This window comes from Narcine bancroftii, chromosome 10 (genome assembly GCF_036971445.1).
Source record: "Narcine bancroftii isolate sNarBan1 chromosome 10, sNarBan1.hap1, whole genome shotgun sequence".
NCBI lineage: Eukaryota > Metazoa > Chordata > Chondrichthyes > Torpediniformes > Narcinidae > Narcine > Narcine bancroftii.
The window spans coordinates 62772251-62799703 of NC_091478.1; the positions used below are offsets into that span (position 1 = coordinate 62772251).

At 43.8% G+C, this 27453-nt stretch overlaps 1 protein-coding gene across 4 annotated transcripts in view; it reads right to left on the bottom strand.

Annotated features, from left to right (window-relative positions):
* The window catches only part of LOC138744616 (endonuclease/exonuclease/phosphatase family domain-containing protein 1-like), a 77919-nt gene that overhangs the window by 40567 nt on the left and 9899 nt on the right, over positions 1-27453 (bottom strand). Inside the window, exons 1-2 of one of the 4 annotated variants that reach the window (XM_069901042.1) lie at positions 22338-23231; positions 5491-6356 (exon numbers count right to left, since the gene is read on the bottom strand). In XM_069901042.1, coding sequence (XP_069757143.1) covers positions 5491-6347 — 857 coding nt within the window. In that variant the 5' untranslated portion in view covers positions 6348-6356; positions 22338-23231. Of the gene's footprint in view, positions 1-5490; positions 6357-12520; positions 12766-22337; positions 23232-27453 lie in introns of those variants that run through there. The other 3 variants (XM_069901040.1, XM_069901043.1, XM_069901041.1) reach the window with 3 other exon arrangements.

Consider the following 27453-nt stretch of genomic DNA (forward strand, 5'->3'; position numbering starts at 1 on the left):
GAATCCCAGAGCTTTAGCATAGTTATGGGCAAGGATAAAAGCAGACAAAATGGGAAAGTGTTTTTAATTGGGGAAGGGCAAATTACGATGGAATGAGGCAGGAACTAGCAAGAGTAAATTGGAAACAATTGTTCAAAGGTGAAAGCACAGAACTAATGTGGAGCAAGTTCAGAGACTATTTGCACTGGGTTCAGGATAGGTTTATCCCACTGGGACAGGGAAAAGGGTTGACGAAACAGGTGAGGCAGCCAGTTAAGAGGAAGAAGGAAGCATGCATTAGATCAAGGAAGCAGGGAACAGGAAGGGCTCATGAAAAATATTTGGTAGTGCTGTATGTGGAGGAAACATGACCTCCCTGCCTGTCTGGAATGTGTGTATTACAGGTGGTCACACGTCCTCCCCATCCGAAACTTATTCGGAAGTCACATCACCTGTCAATCAAGTTTGTACCCCAGTGCATACCTTGCCACTGACTAATTTAAATCACCTAGGGTTATTATTGGCTAGAAACACAGATTAGCACTGTTTATATAACACCAATGCACAATACGTTGTTTCAGCTTCATGGTCCAAGCCTCAGACATCACTCTATGCCAGGTCGCTACTGTGGACATCACTGGAAGCGTCATGGGTAAGGTGTGCACTACACTGAAGCTGAGGCGTTAGTACTGCGATAGGTCAGTACTTGCAGAGAGCTGCAACCCTATTGGTCAGGGAACCAGGTGTGTGTGTGTGTAAGAGTCCCTATTTATAGTGTGCGAGCGAGTCAAGTTTAGGTTACTATTGTCAGAGTCCATCCGAAGTCTGAGTTGAATGACTATATTAAGTGAAAATGTGATCAAGTACCATATAACATTCTCCCTGTTTGTTTCCCGTGTTTAATAGTTGTGTGTGATTGTAACACTTGTGTCCAGACTCGCTCTCTGTGAACCCACCGGATCTGATACTCTTCCCAACATGACAGGTAGCCAGGAAGGAGCTTAAGAAAGGATTTAGGAGAGCTCAAAGTGGGGTATGTGAAGGTATTGGCAAGTAAAATTAAGGAGAACCCCAAGATGTTCTATGTGTCTATGAAGAACAGAAGGATGGCGAGAATGAAGGTGGGGCCACTAAAGGATAAAAGATGCAGCATGTGCCTGGAGGCAGAGGAAGTTGGGGAGGTCCTACATGAATACTTTGCTTCAGTATTCATAATCAGGGTGAGGTTGGAATAGAACAGGGTTCTCTGCTGGAAGGTGCTGAGAGATTAAGGAAGAGGAAGTGTTGGATTTTCTTAAAAACATTAAGATTGATAAGACCCCGGGGCTGGACACAATATACCCCAAGTTGCTGAGGGAAGATATCTTTGAGTCCTCTTTGGCTACAAGGGAGGTGCTGGAGGACTGAAGAATGGTAAATCATAAATGTCACTCCTCTGTTTAAGAAGGGAGCGAGAAAATTACTTACAACCTCAAAAATAGTCACAACATGTTTTTAAGAATATGGAACCCGTAATTAAGATTTACGGGGGTTAACCGTCGATGATTCCCCACTCTGGTCTCCAATACCACTATCTCCAGTATCCCTAGCGATGTCTATGACAAGATATTTATCCCTTAAGGTAGGAAGTGAGTTGTGAATGAATCACGGAATGTTTCATCTGCATGTATATAATGGTTTTGGAAAACAGATGATATTGTCACATCATCTGGGAGAATTACCCCTCCTTTTTCTTTTTCCCCTTTTCCTTTGGGGGAGGAGCATCTTTCTCTTTTTATTTTTTCTCTTTTAGTTTTTTCTGTTTCCTACTTTTCTTTGAAGGATTGGCACATGGTGTAATTTTGTATTAATGAACAACAGTGCAGAATCTGATCAATGTGACAATATGTCCGTTCTTCCTTCATTGTATATCAACGTGCCATTCGGTTTTGGTATTTTATTGTATATATCTGTGCTGTTTCTTTGATTTTGTTTGTTTTTTAACTTCATTGATTGAAAATTTATTTTAAAATAAAGAAAGAATGAAGTGAGACAACAGAAAGGCAATTATGAACCTTTTAGCCTGATGTCAGTGGTTGGGAAGCTGTTGGAGTCGAATGTCAGGGATGATGTTACGGAATACCTGGAGGTGCATGAAACGATAGGCCCAAGTCAGCACGGTTTCCTTAAAGGAAAATCATGCCTGAGAAAACTTACTGCAACTTTTTGAAGCGATCACAAGAGGATGGACGGGGCAGTGGATGTTGTGTATCTGGACTTGCAAAAAGCCTTCGACAAGGTGCCACACATAGGCTGCTAAACAAGAATTACAGGAAGGATTTGAGCACAGATAGAGCATTGGATGGTCGGCAGGAAACAGAGAATGAAAATAAAGGGATCCTATTCTGGTTGGCTACCGGTTATTAATGATCTTCCACAGGGGTCGTGTTGGGATTGATTCTTTTTGCATTGTATATCAATTATTTGGATTATGGAATAGATGGCATTGTGTCTAAATTTGCAGATGATACCAAAATAAGTCATGTGAAAATGGTGCTGAGGATACTGAAAGGCTGCAGAGAGACTTGGATAGATTAGGAGAATGGGCAAAGAGGTGACAGATGGAATACAATGTTGGAAAGTGTAAGGTCATGCACTTTGGTGGAAGAAATAGATGGGCATTCTATTTGAGAAAAGACGTGCTGGCATTGGAGGAAGATTTACTCGAATGATACCACAAATGAAAGGGTCGGTATATGAGAAGTGATTGTTGGCTTTTGGACTATACTAGTTGGAGTACAGAAGGATGAAGGAGGTCCTCCTAGAGGTGTTTCGAATACTGAAAGTCCTGGACAGAGTTGATATAGCAAGGATCTCCTAATTCTAGGAAAAGAGGGCATAATTTCAGGATAACTTAGAGAGTCATGAGTCTGTGGAACTGATGCCACAGGTGGTTGTGGAAATATGATCATTGGGTGTATTTAAGACAGAGATTGACAGGTATTTGATTAGTCAGGGTTATGGGGAGAAAGCCGAGGGGTGGGAAGATGAATCAGCTCACGATTAGAATGGTGGAGCAGACTCGATGGGCCGATGGGCCTACACTGCTCCTATATCTTGTGATCTTGAATAACAAGGAACTGAGATTCTCTGTTTACTGCTCAGTCAGTTTATTCTTTGCTTATTCCTTGAAGAAGGGCTCAGGCCTGAAATGTCGGCGATATATCTTTAATTCCTATAGACGGTGAAACACCGGCTGGGTTCCTCCAGCATTTCGGTGTGTTTATATTTACCTCCACCCATCTCTGCCCATTTACAGCAATGGCCCTACATTTGCTTTCAATGTATATTCACTCTTGGGATGGCGATTATCGTGAAGAGGCTGGTATTTACAGTGTTGGCCAGGTTGGTCAGCCTACTTTCTGAAGAACAGGATGAAGGAGATGCGAGGCAGGGTGTTTCTGGGTTTTGACACAGCAGTGACTAAGGTACAGTGATGGCTATCCGATCTTTGCAAAAGGTTATTCACTACGGTTAGTGAAAACAAACCTCTGTTAGCTCTCTGCATTTTGCTAAGTAAATAGCTGCATGCCATGCTTACTGGAAGCAAACTATAACACCATTCCTTCTTTATTGAAACAGTCATTCAATAAATATTGATCTCTAAACTGGCTTAAAAAGGATTGGTCTAAGCCCAGGACTACCCAGATAATGTTACCTAATCACAAAATCAGATGTGTTTTTAATCATTTTAGCAGTTGGAAATCATTATCTAAGAGTGTTGTCCCCTCTCTGTAAACATGATTGAGATTGTTTTCTGTTGGTTTGATTAAACGCTCCCTCTTTTCAATAGTGCATTGCGGCTGCAGTGTGTTCTCTCCAAAGGATATCCTGCAGCAACCCGTGGGCACTTTTTAACCAGCCATCGCAGCTTCAGCTGCTTGGGTTTGCTCCTCTCCTCTGGTGCTGTCTGTGTTGAGATTTCACACACTCCCTGTGGCTGCGAGGATTTTCCCCTGAGTGTTCTAGTTTGGTCTCACAACCCAAAGACGTATGTCAAATTGGCTGCTGTATTGGTAAGTGGTGAATGAAAGAAAATAAGATGCAGGAGCACAGCCAGCAAAGAGGGATTGCTCTGCTGGGAACTGGCATGATGGGCCAAATGGCTTCATTTTGAGCCACTTTAAAGTCGGCACCTCCCAAATCTCCAATCTTCACTACCAGATAGACCAGGCTGGGAGGCTTTACATAGCACATTTTTCTGTCCAACTAGCAAGGAACTGGAGGAACTCAGCAGGTCAGATAGCATCCTGGTTAGTCGACCATTTCAGGTCAGGACCCTTTATTGAGACACCCTTTTCAGATGAAGGGACCCGACCCAAAATGCTGACTGGCCATTTCTACCCACGGATGCTGCCTGACCTGCTGAGTTCCTCTGGCTCTTCGTTGTTGGCTTCAGGAGCTGGGCTCTGCACTATCACTGGCTCCAACTCCTGAAGCATTGCCAGTACAGCAGGAAGCTTAGCACAGCCTTCTTGAATCAACTAGGGGTGGGCAAATCAGTGCCTAAGAATAATCTACCACCATATTCATCTGAATTGAAACTTTATACCATGCAAGATGTCATTCAGAAGGTGCACTTGGGAATTAGAATATACAGGTGCTCCTCAGCTTATGATGGGGTTATGCTCCAGCAAACCCATCGTAAGTCGAAACAAATCATAAGGCGATAAAGAATACCGCATCTACCATTTCTTAAAATTGAATTATAAATACTTTTATTTAACGTACGCAGCCTTGTTTGAAGCATTGAACTAAAATTAATTACTGGATGGTGGGGATGCTAAAACAACAGGGTCATCAATTTCACTCTGTTCTGATGAGAGAATATGCTGGACGATAGTCTCGCGCGATCCTGCCATCACGAGAGAGTCGCGTTCTGGCATACCGCAAGCAGGGGAACAGATCGGAATTTGAAATTGATTTGAACCATCGTAACTTTGAAAAATCGAACGTCGGACCATTGTAAAGTAGGGGAGCACCCATAATACCATAGGTCACGGATGATGAATGTGCCTCATGCAGGGGAAGGGTGAGAAAATGAACCTGCCAAATAGAAATTGAACTTTGGAGAAGGCTCTTGCAGAGCATAAACATAGGTGTGGGCCTGTTGACCAGAATATACTTTATGTACATGGTAAGACTTTGCAAAACTGCATTCTGTTTACTCGTTAACACAAAAAGCTGGTTAAAATGGGGTAATGAGTTCTCCGTGCTGATGGCAAAACACACCTCACTGGACTAATCAGATTAACACAGTATCCTCTCAATTTAGTTGTCACATTAAGAATTTTGAAGACCAGAGGATGGCAACGGAAATCCCAGCTGCCTGTTTCTAGAGAACTGATGCATTTAAATGGAAGTTGGATTCAAGGAACGTGCAAGTAAAGGGAAACTTAAACCTGAGTCTAGATAGTGTAAATTACAGGGCATGAAATGCTAATTCAAGGAATGAGTGAAGTTATTACAAACCCCTGCTCCAGTAAGGTCACGCAGATGACTTCCCTCACTCCAGGATTGTTGATCTTGTCCAAGCCAAGGCCCTGCAGGTTCCAAGTTCCGACACGAATGACCCTCCTGCCACCAAAAGAGCCAGTGAAGGGAGCTTGCAGTGTGTGCAGTGATGGGGTACGTGGCCGGAGCCCAGGGTTCAGACTGAGGTCCTGCAGGCTGCAGAAGGAAGGGACGTTGGACTGCTGCAGGCGGAAGCTGGGCCTCGGGAGGGCGGCACTGAGCTTGGAGTTGATGGGGGTCAAGGAGAATGCATGGTGGCCGGTGACACGGACCAGGTCGTCGGCACACCTGTAAGGCCGGTGGCGGATGATGCGACGAGCCAGGTCTTTCGAGACGCCAAGCATGGCCATGAGTTGCTTCTCCGAGGCCAGGTTGATGTTGAGTGTCGTGCAGGAGAGCAGGTCGATGTGGGAGAGGTTGTCCACAGAGTAGGAGCGATTGTCCATGGATGGGGAGCGGTTGTCCACAGAGTCGGAGCATTTGTCCACGGATGGAAAGTTATCTGATTCACCCACGCAGATCTCTGATTTCATCTGCTGCAGCTTGGTGGCCCCCACTCCCGTTACCAAAGCCACATCCTCGATCTTACGGAAGCCCCCGATCTTGTTCCGGTGCAGCACCATGTTGTGCGCCAGAACCCTGTTGATGCCTGGCAAGGTCATTAACTCCTCCTCGGCCGCCGTGTTGATGTTAACCAGGTTACCAGCTTGGATGTCGGGTGAGCTGGCCAGCTGCTCCTTCTGCCGTTTTCTCCCTTTCAGATTCCAGCCTTCCGAGTCGCGTTGTGGCCGATGACGGCTCAAAGGGTAACCCATCGTTTAATGCTGGGGAAATCAACCACACCGGAATTAAGGCTTGTATCTTGAAATCCGTGACACTGGCTGCCCATTAAAGTCAATTTATTAGCACTGTAGAATTAATGAAAGCCCATTGCCTTGATATCAAACTCTATCTCCAAGTTTATTAAGGTGACACAGTTGGCGTGAGGCAGTATGGTTGGTGTGCCAGTTAGCGACTGGGGTCTGAATCCAGCGCAATCTGTAAGGAGTTTGTACATTCTCTCTATGTCTGCGTGGGTTTCCCCCACTTAATTCCCTCTAACCTACTATGTCTCATGTTCATCTCTCCCCTATCGATTCTGCCACCAGCTGCCTGCACGGGGCAAACTTTTGTAGGTAATTAACCTACATGTCCTTGGGATATGGGAGGAAACCCACATGCTTACAGGGAGAACGTGATTTGGCGACAAAGGCTTGTGGGCCAAAAGGGGCTTTTATCATGTTGTATGTCCAGATTTAAATTTAATTGAAAATGTTTTCATCTGACTGTACATGTACAACCAAACAAAACATATTCACATATGTGGGAGAAACATGACAGGCTGTGATTGTAGTAAAAACACCAAGATGCTGGAGGATCTCAGCTGGTTTATTCAGCATCTGGGATCTTTTTGAGAAAGATACATTGCCGATGTTTTGGACCTGACCCCTTCTTCAAGGAAAAATCAGAAAAGGCAGAAGCTGGATATCTCAGATTTCAAACAATGGGGGAGGAATCCAGACCAACAAAAGGCTTTAATTGGATGTGATAAGGGACTAGGTGAAATTTATCATGTCTGTGTGAAAGGGGGGAGATGGGGAATGGAGAGACCATGGGGGAAGCAAGGGGGTGGGAGGGGTTTTAACGAAAGCCAGAGAAGCCAATATTATTGCCATCCAGTTGGAGGGTGCCCAGTTGGAAAATGAGGCATTATTCCTCCAATTTACAGGTGATCTCAGTCTGGCAGTACATGAGACCTTGGTCAGTCATGTCGGCAAGGGAATGGGATGGAAAATTGAAATGGGTGGGCACTGGGACATCCGTGTTATTGCAGCAGACAGAGTGAAAGAGCATATATTTTTGTCAGAAAGATGCTGAATAAACAGCGTTCTTCCATCATCTCAGTGTTTTTACAATAATCACATATGCTATCTCACCCCGCCCTGAGCCTTTCCATTTTTTTAGTTTTTAAAAATTAATTAAGTACATTGACCAGTGGTTCTCAACCTTTTCTTTTCCACTCACATACCATTTTGTATGCCATAGGTGCTCTGTGATTAGTAAGGGATTGCTTAAGGTGGTATGTGGGTGGAAAGAAAAAGGTTGAAAACCATTGGTTTAATCGTACCTGATTGACTCGTTATCTGCATGGTTTCATAACTCCAAAGGAAATAGAGTTTACTCAAGCAAAATATTTCAGTAACAATTGGGACTAGAGCAATGATTCCCAACCTACCCTTCCCACACACGTACCACCTTAAACAATCTCTTTCTAATCACAGAGTTTACTTAAAGTGGTATGTGAGCGAAAAGAAAAAGGTTGAGAACCATTGACCACAGCATGTTGTTTTGCACAAAAAAACATTAGTGGTTCATTCTAAAAGATTTAAATTATATGTTTATGTTGAAATGCAATTATTATGTGCTGTGTATGGGTGTGCTCCGTGGTCCAGTAGTATATGGACAGTCAGATGATATAACCTTGATCTACAGAAGTTGTTCCATTTTATCAAAGGAACTTTCAGAGGAAATTATTGATACTGATCATTTTCTCCTTTCCATTCTGATAATCTTGTGGAGGGAATGTACCTGCCTCAGTGGTAACATATTTTATAATTCCACGGCCTACAAGGTCCACTCCAGCCTCAGCCCAAACCCATTCCCCCACTTAATCCCCTCTAACCTACTCTGTCTCACATACATCTCTCCCCTATCGATTCTGCCACCAGTTGCCTGCACTTGGGGCAACATTTTGTGGGTAATTGACCCACATTTCCTTGGGATGTGGGAGGAAACCCATATGCTTACAAGGAGAACGTACAAACTCCACACTAGCAGCACAGGAGGTCAGGATTGATCCAAGTTACTGGACGAATGTGTTTATTGTGGCACAGGCAGTACAGAAAAAAAGAGAAAGCAAATCACTGGATCTTATTTTGATCATCCAGAAAGATTGCATACCATTTCTTGCATCCTTATTGATTTTTAAATTGATCTTACAAGTGCACTAAATAGGAACAGGATTCAGCTAAATGGTCTCAGAAATTTGTTTTTTTTTCCTATTTTATTGAATTTGTTTGTAACCTCAGTTATGCATTCACACCTACCCTCCCTTGTTTATCAAGATTCTAATTACCTCTGCCTTAAAAAAGCAATCAGAGAATTTTCTTCTACTTTCTTTGAAGGAAGAAAGTTCCAAACATTCATCTCTCCAGAGAGAGAAAAAATAATCACCTTTCCTCTGTCTCAAATGACCAACACCCTCCTTTTCAACTGTGGCTCTTAGTTCACACCATTGTTCATACCGGACTGCTCAAAACGGTTGTAGAGGTATTAGGTCTCAGAGCTGGGACCCAAGAGGGTACTGAGGGTTCCTGATCATGTTGGGGGTTCGGATCTGGACCTGGGGCTGCTGATGGTTTGGACTGGACTTTGTGTGGCTGCAGGGGCTGTGAGAGTGCTGGAGTTGGATCCGTGGATCCACGGTGACTTTGCTACTCTTTCTCTGACTGTCAGAGGAGCTTCAGGCAATTTCTGCTTATGGCTATTATGAGGTCCTGTATCATTTAGTATGAATATCTCTTTAAGGGCTAGTACTGGCTGCAACCATTCACATCTCTGGAGAGACTGGGTAGCATCAGCTAGTACAGACTGTACCAAATTTGCTACTTTGGAGAGAGAAAGGACATTGGTTTCTTTTCCAAGGGACACAGGAGGTGAGAGAGATTCGCTGAACACTGAAGGAACAGCACTTTATGACCAGCAACCATCTCATCGACCATCGAGCAGAATTGACTCTCTCTCTAAATGAATCCGGCTGATTCTCCCTGTCAGGGGAATTAATGAATCCCCACCGTGACCAAAGGAAAGGTGACTTTGATTAACCCATATCTTGGTTTTGTAAACATCATGGAAGTCATGCATTTCGTTCCCCTACACAAGGGAAAGGGGAGCTGTGACAACCATTCATACGAAAGGATATTTCTCTGGAAGAAACTTGACAAGAATTCGTGAGCTTTTGGCACCCCGCTCACTACTTATCCTTCATGATTACTTCTGTGCATTAGTTTAAAAGTCTGTGTTTTGACAATGGATTTCTAAGACTGAACCTTGGAACGACTTTCTGGAATTGTGCCTATGTTGTAATGGTTTGGGTCTCACACACACACACATGAGCACGCGTGCGCGCGGACATTCGCGCATAGTTGGGTTTGATTTTACTAATGTGTTATATTATTAGTAGTTACAAATAAGTAGCGTTTTAAAAGAAAAATATAACACTACCTTGGTGAATTTCCATTACTTGCTGGTCTGTTACTTAACACGGCAGACAAAAACAAATTTTGTGTAATATTGCACTATCTTTATTACATGACAATGAGTTGAATCTTGAATTCTTGAATCTTCTAGATTATCAAACAAGACGTTGTAGGTGAGTGAAGGAAAATTTAGGGGAGATATCAGAGGAAAATGTTTTTACACAGAGTTTGATGGATGCCTAAAATGCATTGCCAGGCTGGTACAATAGGAATGTTTAAAAGTCTCCTGTATAGGTATGTAAATGTTGGAAAAATACAGGGTTAGGGGGCTGTAATGGTCTATGTTCTGCCCCACATGCAACTTGTTAGCATCTTTCAGCACCTTCTACCATGGTGACATACACATACACGTTGATATTAAACACGGTACAGGCCCTTTCAGACCACTAGCCCATGTTGCCCAATTACATCTAATTGCCCTACCCCCAGTATGTTTTAAAGAATGGAAGGAAACCGGAGCACCCGGGGTAAACCCACAGGGAAAACATACAACTCTTTACCGACAATGCCAATTCAAACCCCAGTTGATGGCGCTGTAACCAATGTAGCAACTTCAGAGAAATGTCTCTCAAGACAATTGTCATGCTTAATGTAGGTGCTGAGTCAGAGCCCTTATTAAACATTTGACTGGATAGATACATGGATAGGAGAGGTCTGGAGGGTTAAGGAATGGGTGCAGACCAGTGGGATTAGCAGTATGATGTTTTTGGCACAGACTAGAAGGGCCGAAGGGCCTGCTTACAGTGCTCTTGTGTTCTACAGTTGTATGACTGCACTGACACATTCTCTGTCCATACAGTAAAATCCCCGTTATCCAGAATTCAAGCAGCCTACAGCCTCAAGCCACGGGCAAAAAAATTACGGAAATAGGTAAATAACATGAAAGTTTAAAATTGGTGCCCCCTAGCAATTAGTTCACGAATCATACACATAATCTCAAGCAACTGGAAAATACACTTATCCGGCATCTACCAATCTCCATAGGTGCTAGAAACTGGGGTGTGGGGTGAGGGGGGGGGTTATTATCTATGTTGGCACAAAAATTGCTCTAAAAGTTTGAGACTTCAACCTTTTTTTCTGCTGCTCTTTAAGGGTTCTTCTAAAAGTCTCAGAATTCAAGGGCAGTTAGGAAAATGTGTAGATGCCCACAACTAATCCAAAACTAAAACCTTCTTCATCACAAAGTGGACAATGGATGACAAGCTGGAGTGTTTGTTGTGTTCTTAGGTTCTATCCTCAGTAAAACTTCCATTCATGTAGAGCAGTGGTTTTTCAAACTTTTTCTTCCCACCCACATCCCACCTTAAGCAATCCCTTACTAATCACAGAGCACCGATGGCATAGGGATTACTTAAAGTGGTATATGAGTGGAAAGAAAAAGGTTGAAAATCACTGATGTAGAGCCTTTAACACAGCCAAAAGTTCCAAGGCACTACACATAAGCACTACAAAGTAAAATCCAATATTGGTCCGTTTAATTGGATGTTAGAGCAGGTGATCAGAGGTTGGCTGAAAGCAAGAATTTGAGAAACAAATTGAAGGATGAAAGGTAAAATGATCATCCAAGGGAATTTTAGAGATTAGATTCAGTGGTTCTCAACCTTTCCCTTTTCCACTTACATACCACTTTAAGTAATCTCTATGCCATCAGTGCTCTGTGATTAGTAAGGGATTGCTTAAGGTGGGATGTAAATGGGAATGGAAGGTTGAGAATCTCTGCTCTAGACCCAATTGTTACTGAAATATTTTGCTTGAGAAAAATTTTCATTGGCCCATTTCCTTTGGAATTCTGAAACCATGCACATAACGAGTCAATGAGGCACAATTAAAATAGTGGTTTTCAAACTTTTTCTTTGCACCCATATCCCACCTTAAGCAATCCTTTATTAATCACAGAGCGCTGATGGCATGGGGATTACTGAAAGTGGGATGTGAGTGGAAAGAAAAAGGTTGAGAACCACTGGCTTAGAACCTCAAAAGCAGAAGGTACGATAGTGGAGTGCTTACATTTTGGAAAGAAGAGTCCTGAATTGGAGGAGTAGAGTTTTCATGGAGGATTGTCAGATGGAGGTCTTTATGGGATGAGGGAGAGAGAAAGTCTCTGAAGGTATAAAATGAGGTTCCAGCTACTGTGATTTAAATGACAAGCACCTTGACTGGAATTTTAAAAATAATCAAAACTTTCAAGCACAAGCTCACCTGTAACAGTAAAGTAAATAACACTAGGAAACTCTGCCAGTACCAGGTTAGAAAGCTACGGCAATGCCATTTTAGATACAATCCGTTCAGCACAGGTTATCATCGAGTTCCAATCCTTCATTTCTTCTTGAGAGTGCATTTCTCTCCAAAATTCGCTTTAAGGCTGACTCCTTTATTTTTCAAGAAGTTCGAAATTGTGCCAGACAGTGAACAGCTCTGAACTGCCAGCTCTGGTATGTTTGAAGGGAGATCTGGGGTAAGCATGGGCTTCAGGATTAACTGGGTCCAGCAGATTGACATTAACGGGAACAGAATATCAAATTAGACTGAAGAGAACATTTTAAAGTGACCCATAACATTTCTCTGCTGATTTTAACCTTAACTAGCTTACTTTCCAAAGACTACTTGAATTTAATTAACACAAAAGTTACCTGAATTGTCTTGGTAAAAGCAGCACCTTCTTTGCTCCCTGGAGCACAATTGGGTTCCAGTTACTTGCAGAAAGAATCTATATTTTGTGCATACATGACACATTTATATAAATAATCTGTTGCAAGGTGGACTGACCAGATATCAAGCCTTAATAACATTGAAAACATCTAGTTTTTTGTTTGGAACAGGCTTATTGAAGTACTGCCTTGAGCCAAATGTAATCAGAGAGAGGCGTAGTTTACAATCACCTGTCTGACGTTTAATTTTTAAGCACTGCCCCTTAAAGCTACAGTTCTCTTTCATGTCCTACGATCAGCTTGGAATTCTTCAGTCACTAATATCCAATCAAGAGAAGCATAATTTCCATTTCATTCAAAATGCAAAATCTGCAGATGCGAGAAATCTGAAATAAAAGCAAATAAACACCACTGGGCTTAAGCTCCAAAATGTTGGCTATGTATCTTTGCTGTATAAAGTTTGACCTGCTGAGGTTCTCCAGCATTGTGTTTTGACTTCAGCCATTGTGCTGCAGACTTTCGTTTTACTTCCTTAAACACCCCTGGAAATATCAGCAGAATAGGGAGCTTCCATGGAGAGAGAAATGAACAAATGGAACACACAAAAATACTGGAGAACCTCAGCAGATCACGCAGCATCTAAAGGAAGCAAAGGGTTATAAACACTGTGTCCGGCACTTTTGTGTATTGCACTGCAATCGCAGCATCTGCAGATTTTACTGTTTAACAATCAAATAGATAATGTTTCTGGTAAATGATCTTTCATGAGACTTGATTATTTAACATGAAACATTAACCTGTTTCTCTCTTCACATACGCTGCCTGACCTGTTGGGTATTTCCAGCAGTTCTTGTTTATATTGCACCAGTTTTGATGGTGGTTAGTGGGCAGGCTGGAGCCATCTTCCTGCACTTCTGACATGACGCATTGGCCCTGGGGAAGAGCCAATGTGATTGACTAAAACTATACCAAAATCAGGATCATGTAATTCTTTGTTTTGCAGCATTACAGTGCAAATATTGATAAAAATTAGATTTAAAATAAATATATTTGTCCCAAAATAAGAGAGAGTAATGTCTTGTCTGTGGTTTATTGTCCATTTTGTGACATGCTCCTCAAATTCCTCATAACATATAGCAGCTGATGACCCTTCTTCGAGATTGCATCGACACGGAGGCTGCAGGACAACTCCTCAAAGATGTTGACACCCAGGAATTTGAAGCCCTTAAGCTTTTCCATTGCCGATCCCTCAAAGAGGACAGGTTTGTGTTCTCCTGATTTTCTCTTTTTGAAGTCCACAATCAGTTCCTTGGGTTTTACTAACGATTACTAACGATTTACTAACAAGGTTGTTGTTGAGACACCACTCAACCAGTTGATCTATCTCCTTCCTGTGCGCTACCTCATTGTCACCTGTGATTCTGCCCACGACCATGGTGTCATCAGCAAATTTATAGTCATGTGTATATATACCGAGTAGACCAGTGGGCCAAGCACCTTGAGGTGGACCTGTGTTGATCGTCAGTGAAGAGGAGGTGTTTTTTTCCAATTCAGACTGACTGTGGTCTGATGAGGAAGTCAAGGATCCAGTTGCAGAGGGAATGGAGGGGCCCAGGTTTTGGAGCTTGTTGACCAGCACTGAGGGTAGGATGGTGTTGAAAGCCGAGCTGCAGTCAACGAAGAGTAGCTTGCTGTACATGTTGATCTGGAGCTGAGTGGAGAACCAATGATATTACATCCGCTGTGGAGGAATTGCGACCATAAGGGACTTGGAGTGGGACCAGATCTTTATTTAGGTGTGAGTTAAATTAAAAAAAAATGTTAAATGTCGACATACAGCACCGTAACAGGAGATTTCAGCCCATGTCCATGCCGCCCAGTTAACCTAACCCCACCCCCCCCCAGTACGTTTCGAATGGTGGGAAGAACCCAGAGCCCCCTGGGAAAACTCCACACAGACACAGGGAGAACGTACAAACTCCTTACAGACAGCGCAGGGTTGGAACCCCAGTCCTGATCACTGGCACGGTAACAGTTGCGCTAACCGCTACGCCAACTGTGCCACCCTAATTAATTAATAATAGTTAATTCTGACCATGAGAGACTTAAGGTTATGATTGTCTTTGCTTGAGACTGGAAAGTTGAGAACTTATCTAGACATGGTCTGCAAAGTAGATCATTTCTTGACCAAATTGAGTCATTGATTTTTTTAAAAAATATTTTGTTTAAAATACTTAAGAAAACACCCACAGTACATTCAATTCTTTCTTTGGCTTGGCTTCGCGGACGAAGATTTATGGAGGGGGTAAAAGTCCACGTCAGCTGCAGGCTCGTTTGTGGCTGACAAGTCCGATGCGGGACAGGCAGACACGGTTGCAGCGGCTGCAGGGAAAAATTGGTTGGTTGGGGTTGGGTGTTGGGTTTTTCCTCCTTTGCCTTTTGTCAGTGAGGTGGACTCTGCGGTCTTCTTCAAAGGAGGTTGCTGCCCGCCAAACTGTGAGGCGCCAAGATGCACGGTTTGAGGCGATATCAGCCCACTGGCGGTGGTCAATGTGGCAGGCACCAAGAGATTTCTTTAGGCAGTCCTTGTACCTTTTCTTTGGTGCACCTCTGTCACGGTGGCCAGTGGAGAGCTCGCCATATAACACGATCTTGGGAAGGCGATGGTCCTCCATTCTGGAGACGTGACCCACCCAGCGCAGCTCGATCTTCAGCAGCGTGGACTCGATGCTGTCGACCTCTGCCATCTCGAGTACTTCGACGTTAGGGATGAAAGCGCTCCAATGAATGTTGAGGATGGAGCGGAGACAACGCTGGTGGAAGCGTTCTAGGAGCCGTATGTGATGCCGGTAGAGGACCCATGATTCGGAGCCGAACAGGAGTGTGGGTATGACAACGGCTCTGTAGACGCTTATCTTTGTGAGGTTTTTCAGTTGGTTGTTTTTCCAGACTCTGTGTAGTCTTCCAAAGGCGCTATTTGCCTTGGCGAGTCTGTTGTCTATCTCATTGTCGATCCTTGCATCTGATGAAATGGTGCAGCCGAGATAGGTAAACTGGTTGACCGTTTTGAGGTTTGTGTGCCCGATGGAGATGTGGGGGGGCTGGTAGTCATGGTGGGGAGCTAGCTGATGGAGGACCTCAGTTTTCTTCAGGCTGACTTCCAGGCCAAACATTTTGGCAGTTTCCGCAAAGCAGGACGTCAAGCGCTGAAGAGCTGGCTCTGAATGGGCAACTAAAGCGGCATCGTCTGCAAAGAGTAGTTCACGGACAAGTTTCTCTTGTGTCTTGGTGTGAGCTTGCAGACGCCTCAGATCCGAGCGGTACCGGATGTAAACAGCATCTTCATTGTTTAGGTCTTTCATGGCTTGGTTCAGCATCATGCTGAAGAAGATTGAAAAGAGGGTTGGTGCGAGAACACAGCCTTGCTTCACGCCATTGTTAATGGAGAAGGGTTCAGAGAGCTCATTGCTGTATCTGACCCGACCTTGTTGGTTTTCGTGCAGTTGGATAATCATGTTGAGGAACTTTGGGGGACATCCGATGCGCTCTATTATTTGCCAAAGCCCTGAGCCGTGAGCAGGAAAACACCCACAGTACATTCAATTAATAAATGATTATACATATAGAAGCATACCTGTGGTATATCCACCCTTCCTCCCCACCTCATTGATTCATTGGGAACTACTGTAGTGCCTAACTAGACTGGCCAGTTGTAAGTTTCAGGGATCCTGCACAGGTTGAACCAATTGTTTACATACTGCACCTTTCTCAGGATTGTCAGACCTGTAAGCCGCCTCACAGGATCCACCCTATAAATTCTCAGGTTGTAGAAAGACTTACAGTGACAGCAAAGGAAACAGGTTGTTGTATTATATAAACAAATTCAAAAAGGGGTCTGCTTATTCAAGGCAGCTGCAAGTGAATTTTAGAATTAAAATCCATTTCCATGGTGACTTCAAGGATTACAATGAACTGCACAATCAATATTGGCACCACCCTCTGCAGGTCAAAGTTAAATATCCAACTGAAGAGTGGCCAAACCCTTCTCTAATTTTCAACTGTTCTGAGTATGCTCACTGATCCATGTAGATATACAGGTTTGGCTTGTTTCATATTCAAATCCTGTGTGTGCAGAGGTCATGGGAGGGGAAATTCCACAAACCCAGAAATACCAGTGAAATGCAGAAAATATCCACCGTGTTCTCAGGCCATCCAAATTATATGATGGCTGATTTCTCAGACACACGAGGCTTCTACCTCCCAACCCATATACGTAAGAGCATAAAAAAAAGAGCGGGAGTCAGCCATCCAGCTCGTCAAGCCTGCTCTACAATTGAATGGCTGATCTGGCAACGGATTCACCTGTTCTCCATAACCCTTAATTCCCTTACACTTCAAAAATCTGTCTCGTGTGTCTTAAGAACATTCGATGAGGCAGCATTTACTGCTTCCTTGGGCAGAGGATTCTGCAGATTCACTCCTTTCTGGGAGAAGCAGTTCCTCCTCACCTCGTCCTAAATCTTTTCTCCTGAATCTATGTCTCCATTCGGGCCTCAACTGCCAATGGAAGCAACTTCCCTGCTTCTATCTTATCTGTTCCTTTCATCATTTTATGTGTCTCAATAAAGGTCCCCTCCCAATCCTTCTAAACTCTAACATCCTGACTTGGAAGTATATCCCTGTTCCGTCATTGTTGCTGGGGTCTGAATCAATTGTTCCCATTTGATGCCAGCGAATAGAAAAATAAACATTCTATTTTTAAAAATATCATAAAATTATTGTTCCAGTTAAAAAGCCATGCAACAAGGCTCCAAAAAGTTATGAAACTCCAGACAACTATGTGATGATGTGAATATCAACGAGCAGTGAGGAAGGTGGCAAACAAATTTCAGCTTTTCACTAATTTCACTATTTGGGAAGGCGGAGTTCACTGGCCACATCTAGATCTGCTGCCATTCCACGGTCTCCTTGAGAAGCAGTTGATGACTTGGAGCATAGAGCATTACAGCACAGCACAGGCCCTTCAACCCACAATGTTGTGCCAACCTATGTAGACTTAATTTTTCCCTATCCTACGCTGATAACCCTCTATTTCTCTTAGACATGTGCCTATCTCAAAGTCATCTGAATGCCCCCATTGGACCAGTCTCCACCACCAATCCCAGCAATGCATTGCAGGCACCTTGCATTCTCTGGGTAAAATACCTACCATTAAGGAGGATAGTAAATATAAAGGGAAGAGAAAAATATAAATAAATTGAAAAGATTGTGTGCTGTTCTGGTCAACTTGGTGTAGAAAATCAGCCGAAAAGCACGCAGAGAAGATTCACAAGACTGTTACTGCAACTAGAGTGCTTGAGTTCTAAGAAGTTGGATAGGCAGAGACCTTCCTCCCTGGAGTGTAGGGAGGGATGACCTATTGCAGATACATAAATTCATGAGGGACATAGATGGTCTTTCCCTAGTCTAGCCACAGTCTAGCCACAGTCCTTTCCCCCAAAAACTAAAGGGCATAGATTTAAGTTGAAAGAGGAAAGGTTTAAAAGGAACCAAAGATGCACTTTTGGTGGGTATTTGGAAAGATTTGGCAGAGGAAGCACTGGAAGTAAAGTACAATTGTTATGTTTAGAAGACTTTTTGGAACAGGGTAGGAAAGGGTTAGAGAGAGATGGGCTTGGATAGCCAATTTGGCTAGCATGGACAATTCAGGCTGAAAGGCCTGTTTTAATGCTTTAAAACTCTATCAATAGTCACAATTGGTGGTAGTTCAAATACAGTGTCTTGATCTGTCTGCACTAGTGACTCAGTACATCGATAATTTAATTTTTCTCTTCCTTTTAAATTTATTGTATTTTTTTCTCTTATGTGCTGTGCATTTGATGTCCCTGAGAAGCTGCAGCGAGTAAGACTTGCATTGCATCTGTAATTTGTATGTGTGTGTGTGTGTGTGTGTGTGTGTGTGTGTGTGTGTGTGTGTGTGTGTGTGTGTGTGTGTGTGTGTGTGTGTGTGTGTGTGTGAGACAATAAACTCCATCTGGTGAAGGAACTCCCACAGTGCTGTTGGTGAGAGAGTTCCCAAGAGGTGATACCTCTCCAAGTTAGGTATTTCTGGAAAAGTTTGAGTTTGTTGCCCTTTGGGAGGGGAAAATATTCAATTTATGTCAGGTGTCATCAGCAGTGATGAGGACAGGGATCCAGGGGTCCACCTCCACAGCTCCATGGAAGTGGCCACACAAGTAGATAGGATGGTAAAGAAGGTATGTGATCTGTTTGCCTTCATTGGACAGGGTAGTGAAAATAACCTACGAGGAGCGTGAAGGCTCTGGACCTGTACTCACTGGAGTTTAGAAGGATGATTGAAGCATTGCCTTGAAACCTACCAAATACTGAAAGGGCTGGATAGAGTGGTTGTGGAGATGTTTCCAGCAGTGGGAGAGTCTAGGACCAGAGGGCACAGATTTAGAACAAAAGGAAGTCCCTTTGGAACAGAGATGAGGAAACATTTGTTCAGCCAGAAGGTGGTAAATCTGTGTATTCATTGCTACACATGGCTATGGAGGCCAAGTGACTGGGTAGATTTAAAGCAGAGGTTAATTGGCTCACAATTAGTAAAAGCACAGCATCACAAGATCATAGATAGACATGTCAGCAAGGAATGGGATGGTGAATTGAGATGTGACCCATTCTGCTTACAGATGAGGACTTCCATACCAGAACATCAGAGATGTCCTCCTTCCTCACAATATGGCTTTCCCCTCAACCACCATCAACTTAGCCCTCACTCAGATATCCTCCATTGCCCACACATCTGCCCTGGCCCTCTCCGCCCCTATGTGCAACCAGGATTTTCTTTGTCCTCACCTATCATTCCACCAGCCTCCACATCCAACATATCTGCCACCTACTACATGATCCCACCACTACATACATATTCCCCTCTCTTCCCCTTTCCACCTTCTGCAGGGACCGCTCCCTCTGTGACCCCCTTGTCCATTCCTCTCTCTCCACCAATTGTCCCCTTGACAACTACCCCTCTGACAGCAAGAGATGCTGCACTTGCACCCACATGTCCTCCCTCACCCCCATCCGGGGTCCCAAACAGTTCTTCCATGTGAAGCAGCACTTCACTTGTGAATCTACATTGGTCATCTACTGCATCTGGTGTTCCAGATGCAGTAGATTGTGGTCTCATCTACATCGGAGAGACTGGGCAAGATTGCTTTGTTGAGCACTTTGGCTCTGTTCACCACAATAGCGTGGATCTCCCAGTGGCCACTCATTTCAATTCCCCATCCCATTCCCTTGCTGAAATGTCTGTCCATGCCTCATGCACTGCCAGACTGAGATCACCTGCAAATTGGAGGAATAAGACCTCACTTTCAACTGGGTGCCCTCCAACTGGATAGCATTAACAATGACTGCTTCAGTTTCCATTAAACCACCCTGTCTTCTTCTTTCCCATCACCTTTCCTCAGTTCTCTCTCTCTCTCTCTCTCTCTCTTCCCCCCATCTCTTTTCCCTCTGTCTTCTTTAAAAGAGCCAACATAAATTCTTTTATCTCCCCTCTTATCAGATCCAATTAATACGTTTTGTTGGTCTGAGTTCCTCCAGCATTTCTGAAGACTTTTGTGATTAGTAAGGTTTGTGATAGTACAGATTCTATCACCAATGTGTACATGTACATACGTACAGATTGTAGAGTAGGATGATTGTGATTGGCTGAGAGTGTAGCCACACCTATTGGCAGGTCTTAAAGGATTGCTCCTAGCCAGACCAGGTCATTCTGGACTGGTCGACCTACTTGTGATATGTTCCAGTCTTTTAGTTAATAAAAGCCTTGGTTTGGATCAACAAGTCTTTGGTTCTTTCGACGTGCATTACAAGGATGTTGAAGGTTACATGGAGAAAACAGGAGAATGGGGTTGGGAAAGAAAATACTTCAGCCATGATTCAAATAACAGAGCAGACTCGATGGACTGAATGGTCTAATTCTGCTCCTCGTCTTCTGGTCTAAGGGTAAGGAAGGCATGTTGCAACTAAATAAGGCCCTGGTTAGGCCATGTTTGAAGTTTTGAGTGCAATTCTGGTTGCCACATTGCAGGAAGGATGTGTTTTGGAAAGGGTGCAGAAGAGCTTTGCCAGGATGTTGCTTGGTTCAGTGGGCTCTCTCCCGACATCCCCCGCCTGCTCTCTGAGGCTGGACAAAGTTGGATTGTTTTCTCTGGAGTTTCTGAGGCTGAGGGGAGACCTGATAGAAATTTAGAGAATTGTGCGAGACCAAGATCGGTAGACACCCATTATCTTTATTCCCAGGATAAAACTGTCATATGCAATTCTTACACAATGAGTGGGAAATAATTGGAATGGGCTGCCAATGGTAGTAGTGGAAGCAGATAGGACAGTAAGATTTAAGAGGCTTCTAGATGGACACATGAATAAACAGCGAATAGAGGGGAATGGATCATTTGCTTTCAGCAAAGTGTTATGTTTTTTTACACAGCCACTTCGTTCATGGATATTTGCGGCAATGTTACATTACGCTTGCTGTATAAAAAGCACCGACATGGAATTGGGGGGGGGGGGGGGGTGGGTTCCAGCCCCGGCTTTGTTCTGCCAGCAGAGGTAGCAACAGCACTGGAATGTTGTCTGTGTAAAAGGGGCAAGCCGGCATTCCGGCACCATGACGGGAAAGGATGTATTTGTGCACCTTTTGTTTTAGTCAATTTACTGGAAAGCATTTAAAATTTGGACAAATCCATGCAAGTAGGACATTATTAAAATCTTTTTAATAATAATATCGCTGTTGCACCTTCTCCCGATATCCCACTGTTTCGCCCTCTCCCGACAGCCCACTGTCCCGCCCTCTCCTGACACCTGCTGTCCCGCCCTTTCCCGACAAACCGCTGTCCCGCCCTCTCCTGACAGCCCACTGTCCCACTCTCTCCCGAATGCCTGCTGTCCCACTCTCCCAATGGCCCCCTGTCCCGCTTTCTCCTGATAGCCCACTGCCTGCTCTCTGTGGCTGTGGGCCGCTCATGAAGAGGGGTGAGGGCAATCACAAAGAGCGGCTGGGCCCAGCACCAACCTGGCAAGGTATAATTCCCAGTACATCACTGATTTGGGCATCATATTCAGGGCAGACATTGTTCCTGTGCTGTACTGTTCTATGTTCCACACACACATTGAAAAAGTGTAATGACGTCATCAGGTCAATGACATCACCCACACATAATCTCACTGCCTCTTCCATCTCCCTCAACCTATCTCCTTTCTCCTGTACTGGTCCTCCTACCTACCTGCCTCTCTCCCATCGACCCCCTCCTCCCCACCAATCATCACCGCTCAGAAATCCTCCCGCTGAGCTCCCTATCCCTCCTGCCATCCAATTCACCACCCCGGCACCACATGAGCCGGATCTGACAGGTAGAAGAGCTTTCATCAATGAGTGGGGCAAGTTCTGGTGTGCAGAAATTGGTGATCGAGATAGCTACTTTAACAAACCTGTTTAAATCTCTGCAACAGCCATTAGGGAGGCAATTGTAAAGAAATTTCCTTTAATAGTAATCGTGTTTACATGCTTCCGATAAACGTGCTGAATTGATGCAACTCGAATACATGGCAACCCCGGAAACAGTCACATAAATTGGATGAGAGTTCAAAAGTGCCTTTTATTTTCACAAATAATACATGAAAAAGGTATTATCCATAATATACTTTTGGCTGCCGTAAAGCAAACAAAGATTCACCACGAGGATTGCCCAGCTCCCCTAACAATAAGAGACAAGAAACAAAAGAGTACCTTCAGAGACACTGAGTGGACTTGCTTCTGCACAGCCTCTTCAGTGGCATGGACTCCAATTCAACCTATTGGCAACCCGAGCTCCAGGTCCAAACCTCCGATATGATCAGGAAGCTTTCAGGAGCCCTTCTCACCCTCAGCACCCTCTCGAATCTCAGTCTGATACCTGGTACCCATGAGCCCGCCTCCAGCAAGCCCACACACTGGTGCGAGCCCTTTGAATGCAAGTCACCAATGGCCCGCAGCCTGCATGAGGGGTGGGGGCTTTCTAAGAGCTTCTACCTCCACCATGGCAGAGACCTCTAGACTGCTCTCTTATTCTGGATGTGAACTCTTATCCTCAATCTCTCTCCAAACCTTGGTCAATACCCCCTATTTATTGCACCCTCTATCTCCACTGCTCCACCATAGAAATTAACCCCATCTATCCACCTATGTTGAGCTTTGCAACTTTATACTTCTTAATTAATCCAGTCTCCTCTCTTCAAAATGAGAACCTGATTAAAGGTTATATATAGATTACTCCAGCAATGGATGTGGCAAAGATGTCTCAACATGTGTTTGGTAAAGATGAACTTGTTTCTAGGTGAGGCCAGCCACATAGTTTAAGAGAAGTTAATTGCAAGACATTTCAATAGTTTGACTGGCACTTCCTTGATTTTGAAAGTTGTTTGTTCCCTGTAATCAATACTTCGCACATTTTTAGAAAAAAACTTCCAGAATTAATTTTCTCTATGCTGCCATTTTTTAGAAATATTGGCAAAAATGTCTCTATTTACATTCACAATCGCTTCACAGCAAGCACAATATCAATGGCTCTCCACTCAGCTCTGGATCAGCTAGACTACAGCGACTCAGCTAGACAGTACAGCTGTTCTTCATGGACTAGAGTTCAGCCTTCAAAACCATTATTCCCTTAGTGCTGGTCAACAAGTTCCAAACTCTGGGCCTCTGCACCACCCGCCCCCCCCCCCCCCTCTTCCCCCCCACCCCCCGCAACTGGATCCCTTCATTTCCTCATCAGGAAACAAAAGTCAGTATGAAAAGGAAACAATGTCTCCTCCTCACTGACAATCAATACACCCCAAGGATACGTGCTTATCCCACTGCTCTACTCACCCTACACCCATGACTGTGTGGCCAGGCTCAAGTCCAATGCAAATTTGCCACTGACATCACGGTTGTTGGCAGAATCACAGACGGCAATGAGGAAGTGTACAGGAAGGAGACAGATCAGTTAGTTGTGTGGTGTCACAACAACAATGTTGCACTCAACAGTAGCAAAACCAAGGAGATAATTGTGGACTTCAGGAGGAAGTCAGGGGAATATGACCCAGTCTTCATCGAGGGTCAGTAGTGGAGAGGGTCAAGAACTTCAAATTCCTGGGTATCTGTCCTGGAACTTCCATGTTGATGTAGTCATGAAGAAGCCTTGCCAGTGGTTATACTTTGTGAGATGTTTGAGGAGATATGGTATGTCAACAAAGATCCCCTACTACAGCCATACAGCATTCTGGCTGGTGGCATCCCTGTCTGGTACGGAGGTGTCAATGCTCAGGACTGGAAAATCCTCCAGAAGGCATCACAGGCACCAGACTTCACTCCGTTGAGGGCATTGACAAGAGGTGGTGTCTTAAGAAAGCAGCCTCTATCCTCAAGGACCCCCATCACCAAGACCATGCCCTCTTCATTCTGCTACCATCAGGGAAAAGGTACAGGAGCGTAAAGACAAACATTCAGTGGCACAAGGACAGCTTCTTCCCCGCTGCCATCAGATTCCTGAATGATCAATGAACCAAAGACATTGCCTTACTTTGTCTTTTTCTTTTTCTTGCACTATTTTTATTTATTTTGTAAGGTGGTTTATAGAAATGTTTGACCTGTGATGCTGCCACAAAACAGCAAATTTCGAGATATGTTCATGACAATGAATTCTGATTCCATATCTGCTTCTGAAGAATAAACATTGTAACAGATTTGTGTTAATATTAATCTTTAGTTTAATTTTAAACTATATTTCATATATATGTCTTTGTAAAGTTAGTTATGGGTGGATAGGGTCACTCACAGGTCACATCACTTGACAGATGCACCATTGCACTCAGAGAGAGAGGTCATTTCAGAGTTTCCAAGTCTGGAAGAACAAGATCATAATGGAACTGAAGTGGGTCTTAATTGATTCCAGGACAATAGTTGTGTATGCATAACATTCTACTGGCAGCTGTTCATTAAGCAAGTTCATCCTTGAATGACATGTGCTCAGACTTTCCAGAGTCATAACCTCTTAAATCTCTTGGATAAAGATGAGGTCAGATGTTTTATAGCTGTGAAATGATAATTTAAAGGAAGGAAAAAGGTCATCTGCCATGATTTGTGTTTTGGAAAAATGAGACCGAAGCAGTGGTGATGTCATGTCACATGATTTTAGAGAAACATACAACTGAAGGCAGAGACATTTTAGATACTGAAAAAGTTGACCATCCTGTGCAACAGTAGTCTCTGGAGAGAGAGGCAGATGCTGTTCTGTATTGTATTATCCTTATCATAGGAGTTACTCAAAATAAGTGGCTTTAAAGTAAGTAAGACTACTTCGCACTCCATTAAAAAAGAAATCATCGTGAAGATCACAGTTCCATAACCTTAACAATATAAGGGGAAACTTGTGAAAACACTCGTATGAAGAATATCTCTCTGAAAGACAACTCATCAAAAGACTCATGAGTTTAAATAGATTTGAAGACATAGTTTAAAAGCGCTTCATAATTACTTTGAATGCTATTTTAAGATCTTCAAGCAAAACAAGATGTTTGATGCTGAAGTTTAAAATTGACTTTTCAAACTCAAGCTCAAACTGTAATGGTTTGGATTTTCACACACGCGCGCGCACACACACACACACACACACACACACACACACACACACACACACACACACACACACACACACACACACACATCAGTTAAGTTTAGTGATAAGTAAGAAACAATTATTAAACTGTTAGTTTAATAATAACTGTCATTTTGAATTTATCATTGCTCTTCCTTTGTTAGTACTAATAAGATTTTGTTAGTTCGTAACAGCAGTTTTCACTTGTCAAAAGTCTTCAAAAACATTTGGAAATCTGATTGCTCTGTAAGGCAGACCAGAGCCGTTTGGTGTCCACCAGTTACATGGAACCAGCTTTGTAGCAACAACCAAGTAAATCTGCTTTTAACCAATACAGGTTGGAAAAGCTGGAGCAGGATTTCCAGCCATAGAGGAAAGGCTAACCTTCCCCCATCAGTTCAGGCCCTGTCCATGCAGTATGTTCATCACCACAGAATCATAGCCATACAGCCCTTTTCCCCAACTTGTCCATACTAACCATGATGGGAGAGTCTTGTTTGCCTGCATTTTGATCGATACCCTTCTAAGCCCTTCCTGCCCATATATCTGTCCAAATGCCTTTTGAACATTGTACAGTAGAAATCCAAAAATCTGCACTACTCAGGGATTGGGTCGGTCCAGATTTTCAGATTTTCCGGATTTAAAATAAAAAAACATTTAGACATACAGCACGATACCAGGCCATTTTGGCCCATGAGTCTGTGCCATCCAATTTACACCCAATTAACTAACATCCTGGTGCAATTCAAACTGTGGGAGGAAACCCACACAGACACAGGGAGTACGTTCGAACTCCTCACAGACAGCGTGGGATTCAAACCCTTGTTCGATCACTGACTGTAAAGGCATTGTGCTAACCGCTACACCAACAGTACTTATAAAATTTAAATTTAAGGAGGAATAAAGAAGAGACAAACAGGTAAAATGTTGATAGTTTAGGCATTAAAAAATTTATCAAAATGAGCAGTTTTAAAGAAAAATCAAGTGGTTGTTTGTGGCTGTCATGCATCTGTGGCATTTACGCATGCACACATGCACACAAAAGCTCACTAACTTTTAAAAGTTTGAGAGTTTTTGAAAGGTCCAGATCATCAGTGATCCGGATTTCTGGCATCCAAATGTTTGTAATTGTACCCAGAGGTCAGAACCGACCCTGGGTCAGTGGAGTCGAGAGGCAGCGGCTCTAATTATTGCGCTACTGTACCACTCATTGGCGGGGCTCAGTGACTCACCGGCTACTGAAAGTCAAGTGTGTCACGTTCAGGGCGTTTGGGAGTCTTGCTGTCTGGCCTTCAAGAGATAAAACACGAATATCTGCGGATGCTGCTATTATAGTAAAAACACAGAAATGTTGGAGGAACTCAGCAGGTCTCGCAGGCATCTTGAGGAAGGCCTCAGGCCCGAAATGCTGGTAATATTCCTCCTCTGAACCCTGTTCCTCCAGCATTTCTGTGGTCTTCAGGAGACACCCAGTGGTGGCATGAAACCAGAGGCCTATTTATCCAACCAGGCACATTAGCCTATCAAATCCATACCACCCTGAGCCTACCAACACTAATCCTATTGACCTACATTAGGTCTGGGATTCAATTCCCTTATAAGTGCATGCCTCAATGTGTTTTTTAATCTTGTCAGATTGTCTGCCTCTTCCTCCTCCTCCTGAAACACTGCTTTCCAAACTCCAACCACCTCTGCTCCCTCTAAACCTCCCCACCCCTTCGCGTTAGGCAACCCCATTCATAGCCCTTGTTGTGCTGGCGTATGTAAACCTACCCCACAGCAATCTCACCCTTCCCTCCTGATACGCACTATCAAGGACTCCAAAGGCTGAGCGAGGAATGATTGGCTTTAATACAACATTAGATTCAGAGCCAGCTCTTCAGCGCTTAACGTCCTGCTTTGCGGAAACTGCCAAAATGTTTGGCCTGGAAGTCAGCCTGAAGAAAACTGAGGTCCTCCATCAGCCAGCTCCCCACCATGACTACCAGCCCCCCCCTGGGGGGCTGGTACTCGAGATGGCAGAGGTCGACAGCATCGAGTCCACGCTGCTGAAGATCCAGCTGCGCTGGATGGGTCACGTCTCCAGAATGGAGGACAATCGCCTTCCCAAGATCGTGTTATATGGCGAGCTCTCCACTGGCCACCGTGACAGAGGTGCACCAAAGAAGAGGTACAAGGACTGCCTAAAGAAATCTCTTGGTGCCTGCCACATTGACCACCGCCAATGGG